The sequence below is a fragment of the Notothenia rossii genome (genome assembly GCF_949606895.1).
Source record: "Notothenia rossii genome assembly, chromosome: 6".
NCBI lineage: Eukaryota > Metazoa > Chordata > Actinopteri > Perciformes > Nototheniidae > Notothenia > Notothenia rossii.
The window spans coordinates 20,863,301-20,879,795 of record NC_136909.1 but is presented as its reverse complement, the minus strand read 5'-3'; the positions used below and the strand labels follow the sequence as shown (position 1 = coordinate 20,879,795).

The 16,495-nt window shown below is 42.9% G+C and overlaps 1 protein-coding gene across 3 annotated transcripts in view; it reads right to left on the bottom strand.

Moving 5' to 3' along the window:
* Positions 1-8,353: 8,353 nt before the first annotated feature.
* The window catches only part of trim36 (tripartite motif containing 36), a 28,426-nt gene continuing 20,284 nt past the window's right edge, over positions 8,354-16,495 (bottom strand). For all 3 annotated transcript variants that reach the window (XM_079688449.1, XM_079688450.1, XM_079688451.1), the window contains exons 9-13: positions 16,124-16,241; positions 15,795-16,006; positions 12,873-13,056; positions 12,430-12,543; positions 8,354-11,600 (exon numbers count right to left, since the gene is read on the bottom strand). In XM_079688449.1, coding sequence (XP_079544575.1) covers positions 11,231-11,600; positions 12,430-12,543; positions 12,873-13,056; positions 15,795-16,006; positions 16,124-16,241 — 998 coding nt within the window. In that variant the 3' untranslated portion in view covers positions 8,354-11,230. The remainder of the gene's footprint in view (positions 11,601-12,429; positions 12,544-12,872; positions 13,057-15,794; positions 16,007-16,123; positions 16,242-16,495) is intronic.

Sequence of the window (16,495 nt, the reverse complement as noted above, 5' to 3'; positions counted from 1 at the left end):
AACACAAAAACTGACCGTGAAAAACATGGAGGAAGACCGGAGAGAAAAACATGAAACGTGACGTGAAGGGAGGACAAACAAAAACAATGAACCGACGAGGAAACACAGGAAAAGACAAGACTAAATACAGGGAGGGGTAATCAAGGAACAAGAAACAGCTGGGTAAATGAGGGAGAAACGGGATGGAGGGATGAAGGGAAGGGGAAAGGATAGACCAGTTTGAAATGGAGGTGCTGGATGAGAGTCAGCTATTAGATTAGCATATAGCATGGCCCCTTGGGCACTGGTGCTACGAAGTTAGCTGCTAAAGGAGAAAGGTAAGCAGGATCTGGGTTGCTGTGGAATGTTGAAGGTAGAGAAGAAGAAGGGATGGAGGGATGAAGGGATGTATGTGCAAGGGGATTTTGTGAGGCCTGTGAGCACAGGGATGAGACTGAGAGAAAGGTTGACATGAGCTGCGACATGTCAGACACAGAGAGAGCAGGCACAGGGGGGTAATACGACCTGGCCCCCGCCAGGGGGTGCTGGTGACTCAGGATGTGTCCGTGGAGGAGAACGGAGGCCTGTGACGTCATGAGTCGTGGCACGCGCGTGTGGTGTTTGACTCTGAAGCGGGAAGAGCTGTGGGTCTTGTTGTTACCGGTGTGCTGCTGTAGGCTTTGTAGAGGTTGCGCGGTCTTGCCTTGTTGTCGTTTCGATGGTAGTGGATGCCATGTTCTTTGAAGTCTGAAGACTGTCCACTTCCTGAGTTCGAGCTCCGTTTGCCGATTCGTCCGAGAGGCGTGTCGAGTGCGCCGCGGTGAGTGGATGAGGCAGGCGGCCGGTGGTGGGGAGATTGGAGCTGGCTGTGCCTGTTGTGGCCCCGATTGTTTGCCCTAGCTGGCGGAGAAGACAAAGCCTGGGATCTATCTGGAGTTGGAGGTATTTCGTTGGGGGAGCTTGAGTGGAAGTGACGGCCCATCCACACAGCAGCTTTAAAAAAATCTTGAAAATCTTGGAGCTGGGCGTGTCTGAAAGCGTGGGGATTTTTTGCGAGTAACGCGACCAACAACCAATCACATGAATCTCCTGCCCCCGGCCATACAAAGCAATAGCAATGTTAAAACGAAGTAAACTGGATACAAAATCCCCAAACAGGCAAAAACCTACCAGTTTCACCCACTGTCTCTGCCACCTCCCTCCATGCCTGGTTCCTCCGGTTTGTATCCCGGTAAGTTATTAGCGACTGGTCATAAAGAACCGGGTGATTTGCTGCCGCAATAACTAATTTCTCCTCCATTTTCAGGAATATAGAAAATGAACTGCGGTCTGGCTCTCCCAGCTTGCATGCGGTTATGCATGCAAGATGGGTCGGAGAATCGGAGCAGCGGGAGCGGTACTGCAGTCTCTTTACCGCACCGTTGTGACGAAAAGGGAGCTGAGCCAGAAGGCAAAGCTCTCTGTCTACCGGGCCATTTTCGTTCCTACCCTCACCTATGGTCATGAAGGATGGGTCATGACCGAAAGAACGAGATCGCGGGTACAAGCGGCCGAGATGGGTTTTCTCCGCAGGGTGGCTGGTGTCTCCCTTAGGGATAAGGTGAGAAGTTCGGTCATCCGGGAGGGACTCGGAGTTGAACCGCTCCTCCTTCGCGTCGAAAGGAGCCAGTTGAGGTGGTTCGGGCACCTAGTTAGGATGCCACCTGGGCGCCTCCCTAGGGAGGTGTTCCAGGCACGTCCAGCTGGGAGAGACCAAGGGGTAGACCTAGAACCAGATGGAGCATAGGCGAAGTTTGGGGGGGTTCCCGGGGGGCCCGGCACCCCCTGGTGGCCGGAGTCCTTTTTTTTTTTTTTTTTGTTATGATGTACAGATAGTAGGTGGCCTAGATAAATATAACTCTGGAACGCTATATCAATAAATGCAAACTCAATAAACATAATACATTTAAATCCACAAACATATTGTCTCAGTGTGTACTGCTGTCAGAGACAGAACATTACTCAAAAATGAGTCTACACAGACGATCTGTGCAGCTGCTGCGCCCTCACACGCTGCACGCACATGCGCACTTTGAGCACTCAAATTCAGACAAGTCGAGTCTGCCAGCCGCCAAAACCTGACAGGAGAAGACTAAAAAAATGGATATACGCAGGTTCTTCGCAACCAAAACAACTCCAGTTTCGGATTCAAGTTCCAGCGCCACCGTTGCTGCCACCCAAGCTGCACCTGCTCCGGACCCGCCAGTCCCGCCTCGCCCGTCGACCAGCCACCACATCTTGGCGCCGGTCGGCACCGCAGCTCCCGCCGCTTGCAATCCCTGTGAGACAGCCTCTGATGGCGGTCAACTTCCCAGTGACCTAGGAGATAAAAGTGTGGGCCCCAAACAGCCAGTGCTTCCCGTTTTCCCAAGACACAAAATTGGAGATAGAAATCGTTGCTTTTCTGCATTCTTTTATAACAAGCATCCGTGGCTGGAGTACTCGGTTTCAAGGGACGCAGTGTTTTGTTTTTGTTGCCGCCACTTTTCCAAGGAGATTGGAGAGGAGGAAGACACACTAGCTAAACAAGGCGGGCGATATTGGAGTAAGCTAACTGAGAGGCTGATAAAGCATAGCTCTTGTGAAAAACACAAGGCCTGCATGAGACTGTGGGAGGGCTACAAGGAAACTGAAAAGCATGGATCTGTCAGAGTCCACTTGTCAACCAGTCTCCAGAACACAGTGGATAAAAACAGGGAGTATTTGACAAAGGTCGTGGATGTCGTTAAGCTGCTGTCTCAACTGGGCCTCCCTTTCCGTGGACATCGGGAAATAGCTACAATGGAGAAAAAAGGAAATAGGCCTACAAGAAAATAAAAATGAAAAAAAGCACACAAATACAGTCGATACAGAAACAGATAAAAGCAAGCCGGATGATGATGATGAAACAAAGGGAAACTTTTTGAGTCTGTGCGACTTCCTCGGCAAGTATGACCCAAGTTTCCGCAAAATGCAGGATGAGAAGTACTTTAATTGTACAAGTCCAGATTTTCAAAACAAGGTCATCTCTTTGTGTGCAGAGCTAGTCAGAGAGGAAATAGCAAATGCAGTGCGTGAGACTGGTTTTTTTACGGTTATCGCGGATGAGGCCAAATCATCAAAGTCTGAACAACTGTCTGTGTGTATCAGATATGCAGAAAAGCTACAGGTTAAGGAGCGATTAATCTGCTTCATTGACTGCTCTGCCTCCCGAGATGCTGCTGGGATTGTTGAGGGTATCAAGAAGGGGTTGGAGTCATGTGGACTGCAGGACGTCCCAATAGTCGCACAGTCGTATGATGGGGCCTCAGTTATGTCTGGGCATTTAACTGGAGTGCAGCAGCGTATCAAGGAAGATTACCCCTTTGCCATCTACGTACACTGCATGGCCCATAAACTTAATCTGGTCCTGGTGGAATCATGCACAGTCAACAGAGACATCAAAATGACGTTAAATGTTATTGATAAGCTGTACTCCGTGTTTTCAGAACCAAGCAACCACCACAGGTTACTGGCGATGCAGAAAACACTCGAGATGAAGGCAAAGGAAATTGGGCAACCCAGTGACACGCGTTGGGCGAGCAAATGGCGATGCGTCTTTGCGGTTAAATCACATTATGTGCCTATCACACGCTGTCTGAAGGAGATGGTGGATGAAGGAGAGAAATGGTCAGTGGAAGCAAGTGGGTTGTATAATCACATGACCACACCTGGCTTCATCGCCTGCCTCATTATCCTTGAGGACCTACTGCGGGTTGTGCACGTTGTTCACAAGAAACTTCAGTCCAAATCCACAACACTTGCAGATGCTGCCTCCACGATCAACAGTCTGAGAGCACACTTGAGGGAACGCAGAGGAGAGGAGGAAGGTTGGAAAGACATATGGAGCCAGATCAAGCAGTTTGGCGAGGACGTCGGCATGCCAGTTGCCACTGCAGAAAGTGACCCCCCCTCCATGGCAAAGCGAAAAAGAAGTTCAAGACCCCCTTTGTCGCTTTACCAGTATGTAGTGGGGGCCACACTTGGGCAGCGCCAACGAGATGAAAGGAATGAGGAAATAGACGGACAATTTGAGGCTCACGCCATCTACTGTCATTTATATCTCCCTGTGCTGGACAATATGATGGCCGAGTTGGACAGACGGTTTTCAGGTGAATCCATGGAGCTTGCAGCGGCATGTGATGCTGTGATAAAGTGTGAGAAGAAAGGCATTGAACCACTTCTGAGAAAATATGCAAGCCTCAAGATCGTCCATCCACAGCTGGTGACAGCAGAAATGGACCTGATAAAATGTGCTGTCCAATCTCCCATTAACCTGAAGGACCTGCAAAACGAAGTGAGCAAGGAGAGCTATCCAAACTTCTTCCCATTACTCCAGCTTGCACTGACACTGCCCATTGGATCAGCGACATCAGAGAGAAGTTTCTCAGCAATGAGGAGGATCAGAAACTGGCTGAGAACTACAATGATCCAGGAGAGATTTTCTGATCTGGCCCTGCTGCACATTGAGGGAGATTTGACTGCAAAACTGTCAGTTGAGAAGATAGTGGACATCTATGCCAGCCGGAAAAAGAGGCGCCTGATGCTGCACTAGGTAAGCCATTCATTCAAATTATTTGAGCTTAAATGCGTAATTGCGCAGCATCTGCATCCGGGGATAGCCAGCTGCAGTAAGCAGCAGACACCGCTCCACGCTCAAACCAAAATCCTCCAAATCCTCCCGTTTGCGTTGTGCTCACATGCTTCGGTCCTGCTAGCGGCCGCTGCTGACAGTTGTGGGGCAGAGACGCTGAATGCATGGAGATCATAATCACAAGATGACGGTGAACAAAAGTCATTACTTTGTTGGTTGGCTTTGTTTTCATCGCTGAAATTAGGTCAAAATGTGATAAAACTGCTGTGCTTATATCCTACAGTTATTAGTTAGTATGCCTATACAGTTCATTAAAAAGTGTGTGAGCATTGGGGAACATTGATCCTACAGACCTCTGTGTTATAGCCTAATTATAGCAGCAGTATGTGCCGCAGGAGCCGTTTTATTTTGCGGCGAGTTCCGCTGCCATAATAATTTCATCTATTGGGCATATTAGTTATGAAAACACACCTGCAGTAGCCTGTAGGCTATCCTGATCAATTTTCATGTATGAATCCTTGTGTTGCAGCCTATAGCTATACATTACATTTGTAGTTATTTTTTGGCACCCCCAACCTTAAAGTTCAAACTTCGCCCATGAGATGGAGGGATTATATCTCTTCTCTGGCCTGGGAGCGCCTTGGGATCCCCCAGTCAGAGCTGGTTGATGTGGCCAGGGAAAAGAAAGTTTGGGGCTCTCTGCTGGAACTGCTACCTCCGCGACCCAACCACGGATAAGCGGGAGAAGATGGATGGATGGATGGAGAAAATGAACTGCGGTCTGGCTCTCCCAGCTTGCATGCGGTTTGATTGGCTAGCGCTTTTACTGTCAGATTTGCATAAACGGGATTTGATTGGCTGACGCTTCCACCTCAGCTTCAAAAGTTGAACATTGCTCAACTTTTGAATCCTGGAAATCCTGGAAATCTTCGCTTTGCGTCCTCACAATGCAGTTCGGCGAAAAGCAAGGCAAAGTGACGTCACTCAAAGTCAATGGGCAGAGAAGCGTTGGAAGATTTTTTTAACGCTGCTGTGTAGATGGGCCGTGACGGCTGGTGTGTGTGGGACACTGATTGCCGAGCGCAAGCGTCTCCGTTCGGATGATTGGCTGTGATCCGGCTGCTGTGCCGTGGATAGCAGATAGCCGATGTCGACAAGATCTTCGTCTGACTCTGGCAAGTTGATCAGCAGTTCGGGAACCATGGTGAGTTTAAATGGTTGTAGTAGTAGCGTTTAAAGTTTGTTTGAACCGTGACGACGCTGCGTGAATCACGATCTGCCTGTCTGTCTTTGAGAGAATGGAGACAAGCAGTGGCGTGGCCATGCTCCTGAACCTAGGTTAACAAGTTAACTTCATTTATCGAAAGCAGTTACCGTTTTTAAACTATAGTTAGAAATGTAAGAGGTTTATTTCTCATTCAGAACGATGGAAAGGCTCTCCTTTAACAGCACATCTCCATGGAAACCTTTGATCTCTGGGCTCACGTACACAGGTGTTTGATAATGTTGTCACCATAGTAACCTTTGATCTCTTGGCTTACACAGGAGTTTGATAACGTCGTCACCTCAAACACAAGCACACAGGCCGTGGCCGTTTCTCAATCGCGAGGATGCTGGCTTGGTAGTCGCGTACTTCCAAGTCACTTCCTTCAGAAACAAAACCAGTATGCTTCCAAGCCACGGCTTCGGAAAATGAAGAAGAATGGAACAGACTAACAAGTGTGCCACTCTCTCTAACGGTTTCAACATAAACTGTACCGAAAATAAATACCTCACGATGTCTATCTAATTATGAACTTGCTTTACTTTCACGGAACACATTTTTGGTAATAACAAACAAATGTAACAAAGTTACATATAAATCGCTATGGATTAAAGCGTCAGCTAAATGCAATGTAATGTAGGCTAATGTAGTCGGCCAGAACCAGCCATTTCCTCCTGCAGAAAGGAGACAATCTCCTCCAAGTCCGCTTCTCAAGTCACTTATGAAACTACGACTTTATTCTCGTAATTATTACTTTATTCTCCTAATGTTATGACTTTATTCTCGTAACTATGACTTTGTTCTCGTATTATTACGACTTTATTCTCGAAATCTCTGTTTCTTTTCTTCTAAGTGTGGCCCTAATACTCCGTCCGTACGAAACAGCTGCACATATAATAAAAACAAACAACTCGATAAACACACTTTTGCTGATATTTGTTTTACTGCTGGTGATGTGAAATTACATGATTGATTTCCTCTGTCTCAATGATGAACGTTATAATAATAGAAGACATGAAGCTGCAGAGAGAGGATGGATATATTCTTACCTCTACTTTTTGATTAGATGAACATACAAAATTGAATTAAAATAGAAACTGTTAAACACATTGTTTATTTCATTTACTGAGGTTTTAACCATTATTTACAACATGTGTACATAAGCAGTGGAATAATAGGATATCTCTAGGTCATTAAACTGTCATAAATTCTGTTTAATTATATTAGGTCATAGAAAATCTTGAATTGTGTATTTCAGCAGAGCAGGGGGTCATGGTGGTGCTGGACCTGGAGGTGCTGACCTGGTGTCAGTGGGACATCATCTGGGCTGGTTTAGGGGAAGAAAGAGAATATAAACAGTTATAATCAAAGCTATTAAGATTAGAAAACTAATATTGTTAAGAATCAATTTATACAACATGCTGTTATTCATTTAAAAAACATATCGTTTTATCAGTGCAGAAAAATTAACTTATTTAGAATATGAATTAATATGATTAAATTACATCAGCTATATACATAATGTACTTGTTAACTTACTAATGTAACATTACAGGGGGCTAAAGGAAGCCCTTAATCGTATTTACCTGGCCATGGTTCGCTCCGTAGGCTAGACCGTCTCATTTCGTATAGGCCGCTCGGTCCAGCTTACCCGGTATACGTAGGCTGCATCCATCGTGAACTCTGTAGGCTGCGTCCTCCGAAGGATGCAGCCCCTGAATTGAGACACGGCCACAGACTGTCTCAGCCTATTCTTTTATGTCTGATGGAGACTTCATACTGACGTCAACATGTTCCACATATTTTATACATTGGTCACATTTGTTTTTAGTTCAAAAGTTTGTAGTTAAAATATTCTGCTGCTTTCCCAAGCCTTTTTACTTTTTTTTCTCTTCTTAATACACATTAATTCACTACTATTTACATTTAACTCCTTCAGCCTACTTTCAGCTATAAACAGTTTCATTCAACTATTACATTATTCAGCTATTTCCAGACATTGAGGCTATACATGTTTATACCTTTTTTTTTTTTTTAAATATTAAGCTTCTTCACTATTTTTCCTACTCTTCCAGTTTAACATTTCACTTTCAAGTTTTCAACAAAGTAATTGCAATGTATTTGAGCTGTAACAATTTTGATTCAAATCATTTCACTTCAGCAACAAATGTACACAGTTTACAGAATTCGCACGCATTTTCAGCAGGAAATGCATTTTCTAGTATTCTATTACATTTCTGCTAAAAGAGCTCCCTAAATACACTGGACCTTTCCAATACATTTAAATATTTAATACCTTAACTCATTGAATTGGATGTTTGGCAGTTATTAGTCTGCATAAAGCAGTAAGCTACGTATGAATTCAGAACACAAGGCTGTCCGAATGTTTAGGAATCTGTGAACTTAATCAAATGGTAACTTAACTGCAAAAATGTGTAAACATTATTGAAGAGACACAATTGATTTAAAAACACTAGTTTTATTTGATCAAATCCCCACACAGCAAAATAAAAATGGTAGCATTTCCAGGTTTCAGAGCGAAAAACAAGATATTTCGACATCTTTACATACCAAATACAGAAACCCACCACTTACACACCACATCCAAATCTAGAGGACAAAATAGATAAGGACAACTGCACTGTCTCTAAGTTAGTTAAAAAAAAAATTGAGTTACTGAAAAAAAAAAAACATTTACAAGACAAGTATTTTTTTTAGCCTTTATATCAAGGAAAATCCCCTTCACAACCACAAGTAAACAACTAATTGCAGTGCAAATTGTCTTGATTTGCTTACATCTGGCCTAACATTTTCCTACAGCCCGTTTAATAATATTGCACACTTACTTTACACACCAGCAGAGCCATTTTAAAGTGCCAGCTTGGAAATGGATTGATAGCCAGCTTGCAACATTTTTTGGTTCTAAATTCATTACTGAAATCAGTCTAGGATGCATTTTAAATTGTAACATTGTATGAGATTTTCAGATTTATATAACTACATGCAACTGTGCTGCGAACAAGTGAAACAAAACCAAATAAAGAAATCCAAAGAACATTCAGCCATTTGTGCTGTAATAAAGAGGAAATACATTCTGTGAAACTGCAAACGTGCAAATTCATAAATGCATAGACATGTTTTGAAGATCTTAAAACAGTCAATTTCAAAATACAGGGATCAACTCATGTATGAGACTTTAGAACGTTAGAGTGAAAATAATTGACTGGAAAACAAAAAATGCAAACTGTCAGAAATCCAATATATAATTGAGACTGCAGGAAGTTTCTATCCAGCTACATGAAAGAGTATGAGTTTATTAACTGTTTGTAATCTAAGTCTAAAAACAGTTACGTGTTGCACAAGATATAACCAAAGCATTTAAACTACACAAAAAGGTGGGTAAAGGTTGTTACATTAGTACCATTTGAAAAACACTCCCTTCCACCAAGTTCCACCAATAGTGACGCACATCTTTCAAGTCCATAAACAAAAATAAAACTGATAAACATTTAAGATGTTTTATTTCACAGAAAATAATATACTCTGGATTAATATATACATGGAAATCAAATCAAAAAGGTTGACCGATCAGCTTACCATCTCACATTAAAGAAAAAGGCAAAGATATGGAACAGACCGATACGGACAGAGCGGCAAATGAAACCAGATGTCTTTCTGTGAGGAAAGGTACAGTAGTTATGGTTTTCCAGGCCTGACGGAGGTAGGTAGCATTGGGCCCCGATCAGGGCCAGAAACCTGAGAAAACACAGATTACCCTTACCCTCCAGAAAGCTAAAATATATATGAATGTACAAACAAACCCATTTGCAGGCACATATACAGTATACTTGTACAAAAATCCAAGTGTGGTTGCCAGCAAACAGTCTGTCCGGTGTGATCTGTTAGACTTTATCTGAGCTGATTTAGTCAAAGCCTATCAAAACTGAGGTGATCTGTCTGACGGCCAAGCCCACCAGTGAGTAACTAATATGCTACACTTCATGCGTCTGCACTGCAGGTAAACGGTGTTCTTGATAGAAAAGAGAAAAAAAAAGTCCTGAAAAGTATGTTTGCGATAGCACTTTTTGTAAGAACCTGAATAACTGTTGTGTTTTTAGACTGTGTCTTAAGGCTGCTAGGCCACAGAGTGGTGTGTTGCACTTAGAAGCAGCACCAGAACTAACATGCTCGGCTATTAGTGACCATGCAGCTATAAAACGGGCATCTAATACAAGTACATGATGTTCTGGTACCTGGCAGGTTTTATGGTGTCAGTCACATTCAGTGGCGTGCAAACAGTGAGAGGCTTTAAAATAAAAGTGACTACTCCAGGATTAACATTAATGTTGGTACAATGTGAATGCTCTTGTGAGTGTGACAGTCCCCGTGAGACATTAATGTGCTGATTATGTTTACAACATTTAAAGTGAAGAAGCTAACAAGGTAGTGATCAAAGCGTGATGATTGTTAAGTTTATCGTGTGCAAGGCTTCATTCATAATTGTGCAAAAACAGCTGAACATAACTGTGACGAGGAGGAACATTTGTGTTTTCTGTGATAATGTCAAGAGTGAATATGTAAGTAACGCATACTAGTAACTGTTATAACATTGACACCAGTGTCTGTGATCAACCCACCTACAGCAAAGCTCAAAGTATTTATGCTGATAAGTATTTCCATAATTCTTGTGCAATAACACCAACTTGTTAGAGCAAACTAAAAAGGACCCATTTCCTTAAAAAGAAAGGCACAAAGGCACTAGCTTTAAAGTAGCTACTAGGCTTTCAGGTCCATCAAGATTACATCTACACCTATGCTGCTACATAGAGACAAATAATTATAGAAACATCACCCAATATTTAATACACACAATCTATTAAGATATACCTGGCAAAAGAGGAAGTGTTAGTGTAAGCTCAAAGGCATTTCATGTTAAAACCATAACGTTGCAGCCAATTCCACTATACAAACAGCTGATCATAGCTGGCCATTAAAACCAGGGCAAATACAATGAACAGATACAGAGACTTTGGTATATAGAGAAGACCTTTGACATACCATATCTCAGCCTCGGAGGACTTTTGTATGTGGACACTAGTATTCACGTCATTCTCGTGTATGGATCATACATTACACATGCCATCTCTAAATAGGCCAGTCTCCAGCAGATGTACCACTTTAGGACCAAAGGCCCTGATTAAATCTGCCTCATCTGACCTAGAGAAAATCCGTTTGGATTGTACTCCACCACCCTGTAATTAAAATCTGCTCTTCCCAGAACAGGCCCAACATTAAACTGACGCAGGTCCGGATGCATGAGCATGCTCCATCCCGCCTCAGAAGGTCAGTCTCTTAGCAGTGATAAACTCCTCCAGTTGAATCTTGCCGCTGCCCATGAGGCCGAAAGCAGGATACATTGTTCCTGAACAATCCACCTGCCTCTCATAAAGGCACCTCATGGTGTCGGCATCATAAAAATACACCCGGCACGCGTCGTAATCTAGGCATACACCGATGCGCTGTGGCAAGGGGAGCACGCGGTTGCCAGGGTCGCTGGACGCTGCATGTGCTGTGGAGACAGAGGAGGAGGAAGACGTCTTGGGGATGAAGAGTTTGCCCATGCCCAGGGTGAGGAGGGTGAAGGGCTGGGAGAGCTCATAGCATGTGTCCTCACTGCCGCTGTCATGCCCACTGTCATGGTCATACCTGGTGAGAGGAAAGACAACAGCAGATACATTTTGTATCAATGTTTGAAAACAACGTCATAATCATGTGGAAATTAATGTTTAATAAAAGTGATCTGCCCCAATGCAAGTGTGTGAAAAATATGAAGGCCGAAACTAATGCTTAAAATCAATGTATCTACTTGTTTTCTCAATTCATTATTTGGTCATGAGAATTGTCAGAAAATACAATAGACCCATTTAGAACTTAACAGTCTGAAACAGCATTGCAAAACAGAAACACATTTGATATACAATCAAAAACTTAAAAAGAAAAGTACAAATATTATGTTCACATTTTGAAAGTGGATTGAACCAGTAAAATCTTGCAAACAATTAATTGTGGAATTTGTAACCGATCAGTTTTTAAAAAATCAATTATAACAAATGTACAGCGTCATGTTAAACTTATATTTGTTCTTATTAAGCGCTAAGAATGCACTCGACCTTCAAATTAAATAGTGTCCTGTGTGATTCACCTCACTTGCATCGTGTAGTAACCAAAGAACTAAGATGTCTTTGCGTAAATAAATGTGTTCCTTTACACTGATCAGTGAGAAAGGCAGGCTTTGTCTGAGACTAAGCTCTTTACCAGTTTATCCTGGTTCTTACATCACAGGATTAGGTATGACTCGAGCACCCTTATCGCTGTGCTGACTTTGTTTACGTCTGTTTGTGCTGCAGTAAGGTATGCAAAGGTACACACAAATTGTACAACAAAAATTAAGTTGTTGCAGTTTTACTATTTGTTTTTAATGGATGAACTTCGGGTCAGCTGTGGGTTGCGTACGTAGAGATCTGCTTGCACTTACCTTGGGCTGCTGGTATCTCTCGGGTTGTGAAACCATTCGAGAAGCTTTGAGTCAGAGGCCACTCCAAATTTAACCATGTAGGAGTACGGCTCCACCTTGAAGGCCCAATAGTGTCTGCAAAACAAATGGGAATAAATGATTTTAATACTGCAGGGCTGGAAATGACAATGATCTATTGGTTATCATTTGTCCTTTGACATTCCTGGTGCAGATACAAATCTTCTCAGCAACTTGATTGGAGGCTTAAAAAAAGACTAGAGATATGACAACAACCTTCTGCTCAAAATAATTTAAACAAAGTTCCATCTGGGTTTTCACTTGAATATGTTATATCTAGGCAACATGACATTAATAGTCTAATGTTTCTGTTTTCACTGAACACACGTCAAATTAAGGAAACAACTTTGTATAAAATCAAGGGTTGTTGTCAGCTTTTTGCATACCTTCCCTGAGAGATGCCCATGTCCCCAATGATGTAGTCCAGTCCGATGAAGCTGCCCGTCTGCACACGCTCTGCAGCCAGGAGGAAGGCCATGCTAGCTACGCTCTCCACAGTGTCCCGGCGCTTGTTGAGAATTAGCCGCTCCGTGCTGAAGCCACATTTGTCGCTGAACAGGAAACCGAAAGCTGAATGTGTAGAGATGGAGGGAGAACGAACCATAGATTAAACAAACGGGAGAGAAGACAAATTACAGAAGGGTGATCAAAACAAGAAAAAGGTGGAGAATAAAAAGCATTCAAAAGAAATCAGAAAAGGAAACAGAGTCTATACAATTTGTGCAAAAGGCAGAGTTGTATTCTCTCTTTTAGAGAACTGGAAATGCGTAGGTGACAAGAGTGGACACACGAGGGCGCTACAGTACTATCTTAAAGAGCTTAGACCTAAATGCCATCATTATCAAACCATGAAGAACAGCCATAAAGCTCAATCCATGTGCAGATGTTATTTATATTTAATATGTGGGTGCAATTAAATTCATTCTATACATAGTTTATGGGTCAAAGGCCACAATATCCAGAATACCATGTAATCCAAGGTCTATAGCGGAACACCATTTAAAGGTGACCTATCATGCTATATTTGAATAATATAGCGTAGGACCATACCTATACAAGGCATATTTATACTTTTTTAAATAAAATGTTAAATAATTTAACACGGTCTTTGCATGGGCTGATTCTGTGAGAACAGCACCATCTACAGGCCTGGCATAGTACTACAGCGTCTCCAGTGCTTTCGAACGGCAATGTCCGTGGCTGTCTCCTCCTGATTGGTTGAGTTGGCCCAATAGCCGTAGCGCCACTTCTGTGACGTCACAGAAGTGTTCAAATCTGGATCAGTCTGTATCAGATCCGTTGCAGCCCCTTTTTAAGAGATTTGGGTATGGAGGAAAATAGAGGGGGTTGTGTTTTCTGACACTTGGTGAGTTCCCTGGAACACCGGGGACACATATTCATGTATGAAAGACGTACAAAAGTGCATTTTGCATGATAGGTCCCCTTTAATTAGCATGCGTGTAGAAAAGTCCTTCCAAAAACTAGGCCATATTAATGATAAAAATAGAACCCTGCCTAAAGGCTGAGCAGATAGTAATGCTGCCGCTTTATGTTATGTAGTTTAGGCTTAAAATCCAATACCAAAATATGGCAGAAACCTAAGACATTAGGTGCATAAAACCTTTGATTTTATAATTCATACAATTTGAATCAAATTATTTTCTTCAACATCTGGGCATCCAAAAAACTAAAAGCATCAGCTCAGCCAATTTTGTAAATCTTTCATGGAAATCCAAGTTGCAAACATCTGCAAATGTGAGGGTACCAGTAATTTAATAAATAAAAGAAAATGGGGCAAAATTAATTGAGCAACATGGAACTAGTCCCAAAGCGACAATATTTAAAAATTTGAAATCCAGTTAAGTAGTAGACAGATATTTATAGTATGGATTTTCTTTTTACAGCGAGTTAATGATGACTTAGCAGCACAAGGGACTGAAAACTGAGCTCGACCATGAATAGACTTCAAAATCTTTCAGCAGCAATTTGCTTTTACACAACCAGCATATTAGCTGTTAAACATGCTGGTTCTACGCTTTGAGGGTCTGAATGATGTCCTACTAAAAAAGACTGATAAACGCTGACCAGCCAGGATATAAGTGATGACATGTTGCAAGGTCCTTATACATTTTAATTAGCGCTATAGCTGCAATGGATAGATTTGTTTTTATGCATTTGTGTCCACTCATGCTTCGTCATGAGTAAGCCATGTGTGAGAGCCAGTCCGCGTTTTGTCCTCTGCCTTTCACTGGCCTGAAATGTCACCTCATTACTGTCGCACAGTGAATCCATGCACTCTGTCTTACACGAACCAGAGAGCACAGGAATGTGGAAGCGCCAACCACAACACCAATGACAAGGCTTGTGTAGGAAACCAATCAAAGCACAGCCATATCAGATGAGGGAGTGACGTGTCATATAGCATGTGTGCAGGCCCCTGCCATGGGAGGGGGAAATGTACAGTCTGAATTGTGACAAAACCAAAACAGCACCACAGAAGGCGCCTCTGCAAATCTCAGATTCTTACACTTGCAGTATGAATAATCAGTGTAAGCAGCGAGGAGAATGAAATGATTGCCAGCTGAATATAAATCAAAGTGGCAGTGCTATCCTGGGAGGATATGATTTGAATTCAAGTTCAGCAGATGGCTTGGCAGGATTTTAATGAATTCCACCTGGCGTCTGTCAGGGAAGCTGAAATGGGACGCAACAGATGCAACTACAGGTTTGTTTTCCAAGCTGCCATGCTGCACAACACCCTCCACTCCCACACACTCAGACAAAAGCTATACTGGCTTCAGCCATCTGAAACACACAAAACATTACCATGGTGATAAACTAAAACACCATTGCATTCATTATCGCCATCAAGCAGGCGGCAAGAGAATTCCAAATGTAAAAACAGCAAAGCATCTGTGATGTGATAATCCTCCTAAAATCCAAGACACTCAGATGTGTTCAGAGAGGGAAAGGAGAGAAGAGCTTAGCTGTCGCCTTGGCCAGAAGAGGCCCAACAACAGGGGGTGTTAGTCAATTCAATAATGAACTTAGCAACAACATCTATAACACAGATTCAATTGATTGAGCTTAATCTTTTAAAGACATAGCACACACACTTTGACTGCATTTTAAAAAAGGAACTCAAATAATCTCTTCCATTCTATTCCTTTATCCACTTAGGTCCAACTCAAGGTCCATCTCAAGACGTAAAGGACAGACCAAGAACACACATACCCATCATGGGGGGGAGATAAACCGACATGTGCAATACATTTTCTGGAAAACGTCAGCAGGCATGTTGAGCTTACCAGGCGCAGGGGGGGTGTGGAAGGTGACCTCAGGGCTGTGGGGGCTGAACATGGAGTTCCTGCAGCTTTTGACCCTGAAGGAGTACAGGCTGTCAGGCTCCAGGTCACACACCACAGTGTTGGGACCATACACCCTGTCTGTAGCCCTCCAGGCCCCACTGTCCTCTCCGTCCACCTGGGACTGGGACGGGGACTGGCTCGGGCCGCCCAGTCTAGAGAAAAACAATAATATAGTTAAAGACATTTTCCACATAACTATAACTTATTTGTGGATAACCACAATGCTCCACTCTTCTCTTGCCGTTATATATTTGTACCCGTGCACCCACCTGCGATACTCCATCACGTGGTGATCTGTGGGGAGGTGGTCATCAGACAGCCTCCAGCAGATCAAGGCCTCGTTATAGACCCTGCTAGTGGACAGGTCAATCAGGGGAGGGTCTGGAACTGAAGATTAGAAAGACATGAAGAAAATAAAACAAAAATGACCAGTTAGTTAAATGGAAACCGGAGACTGTCATCATTTTAAAAACATTATGCACATGATGGCGGTGAAACCTGAAGTGAAAACTTAGTTCTGGTTATTAGCAAAATGCACAGCTCATGCATAACTGGAAAAACTACTCTTTAAAAATCACAAAGAAACGCCAGTATAACCTCCTGTGTCCTAATCATGCTTAGTACAGTGCTTCAGCTCAATA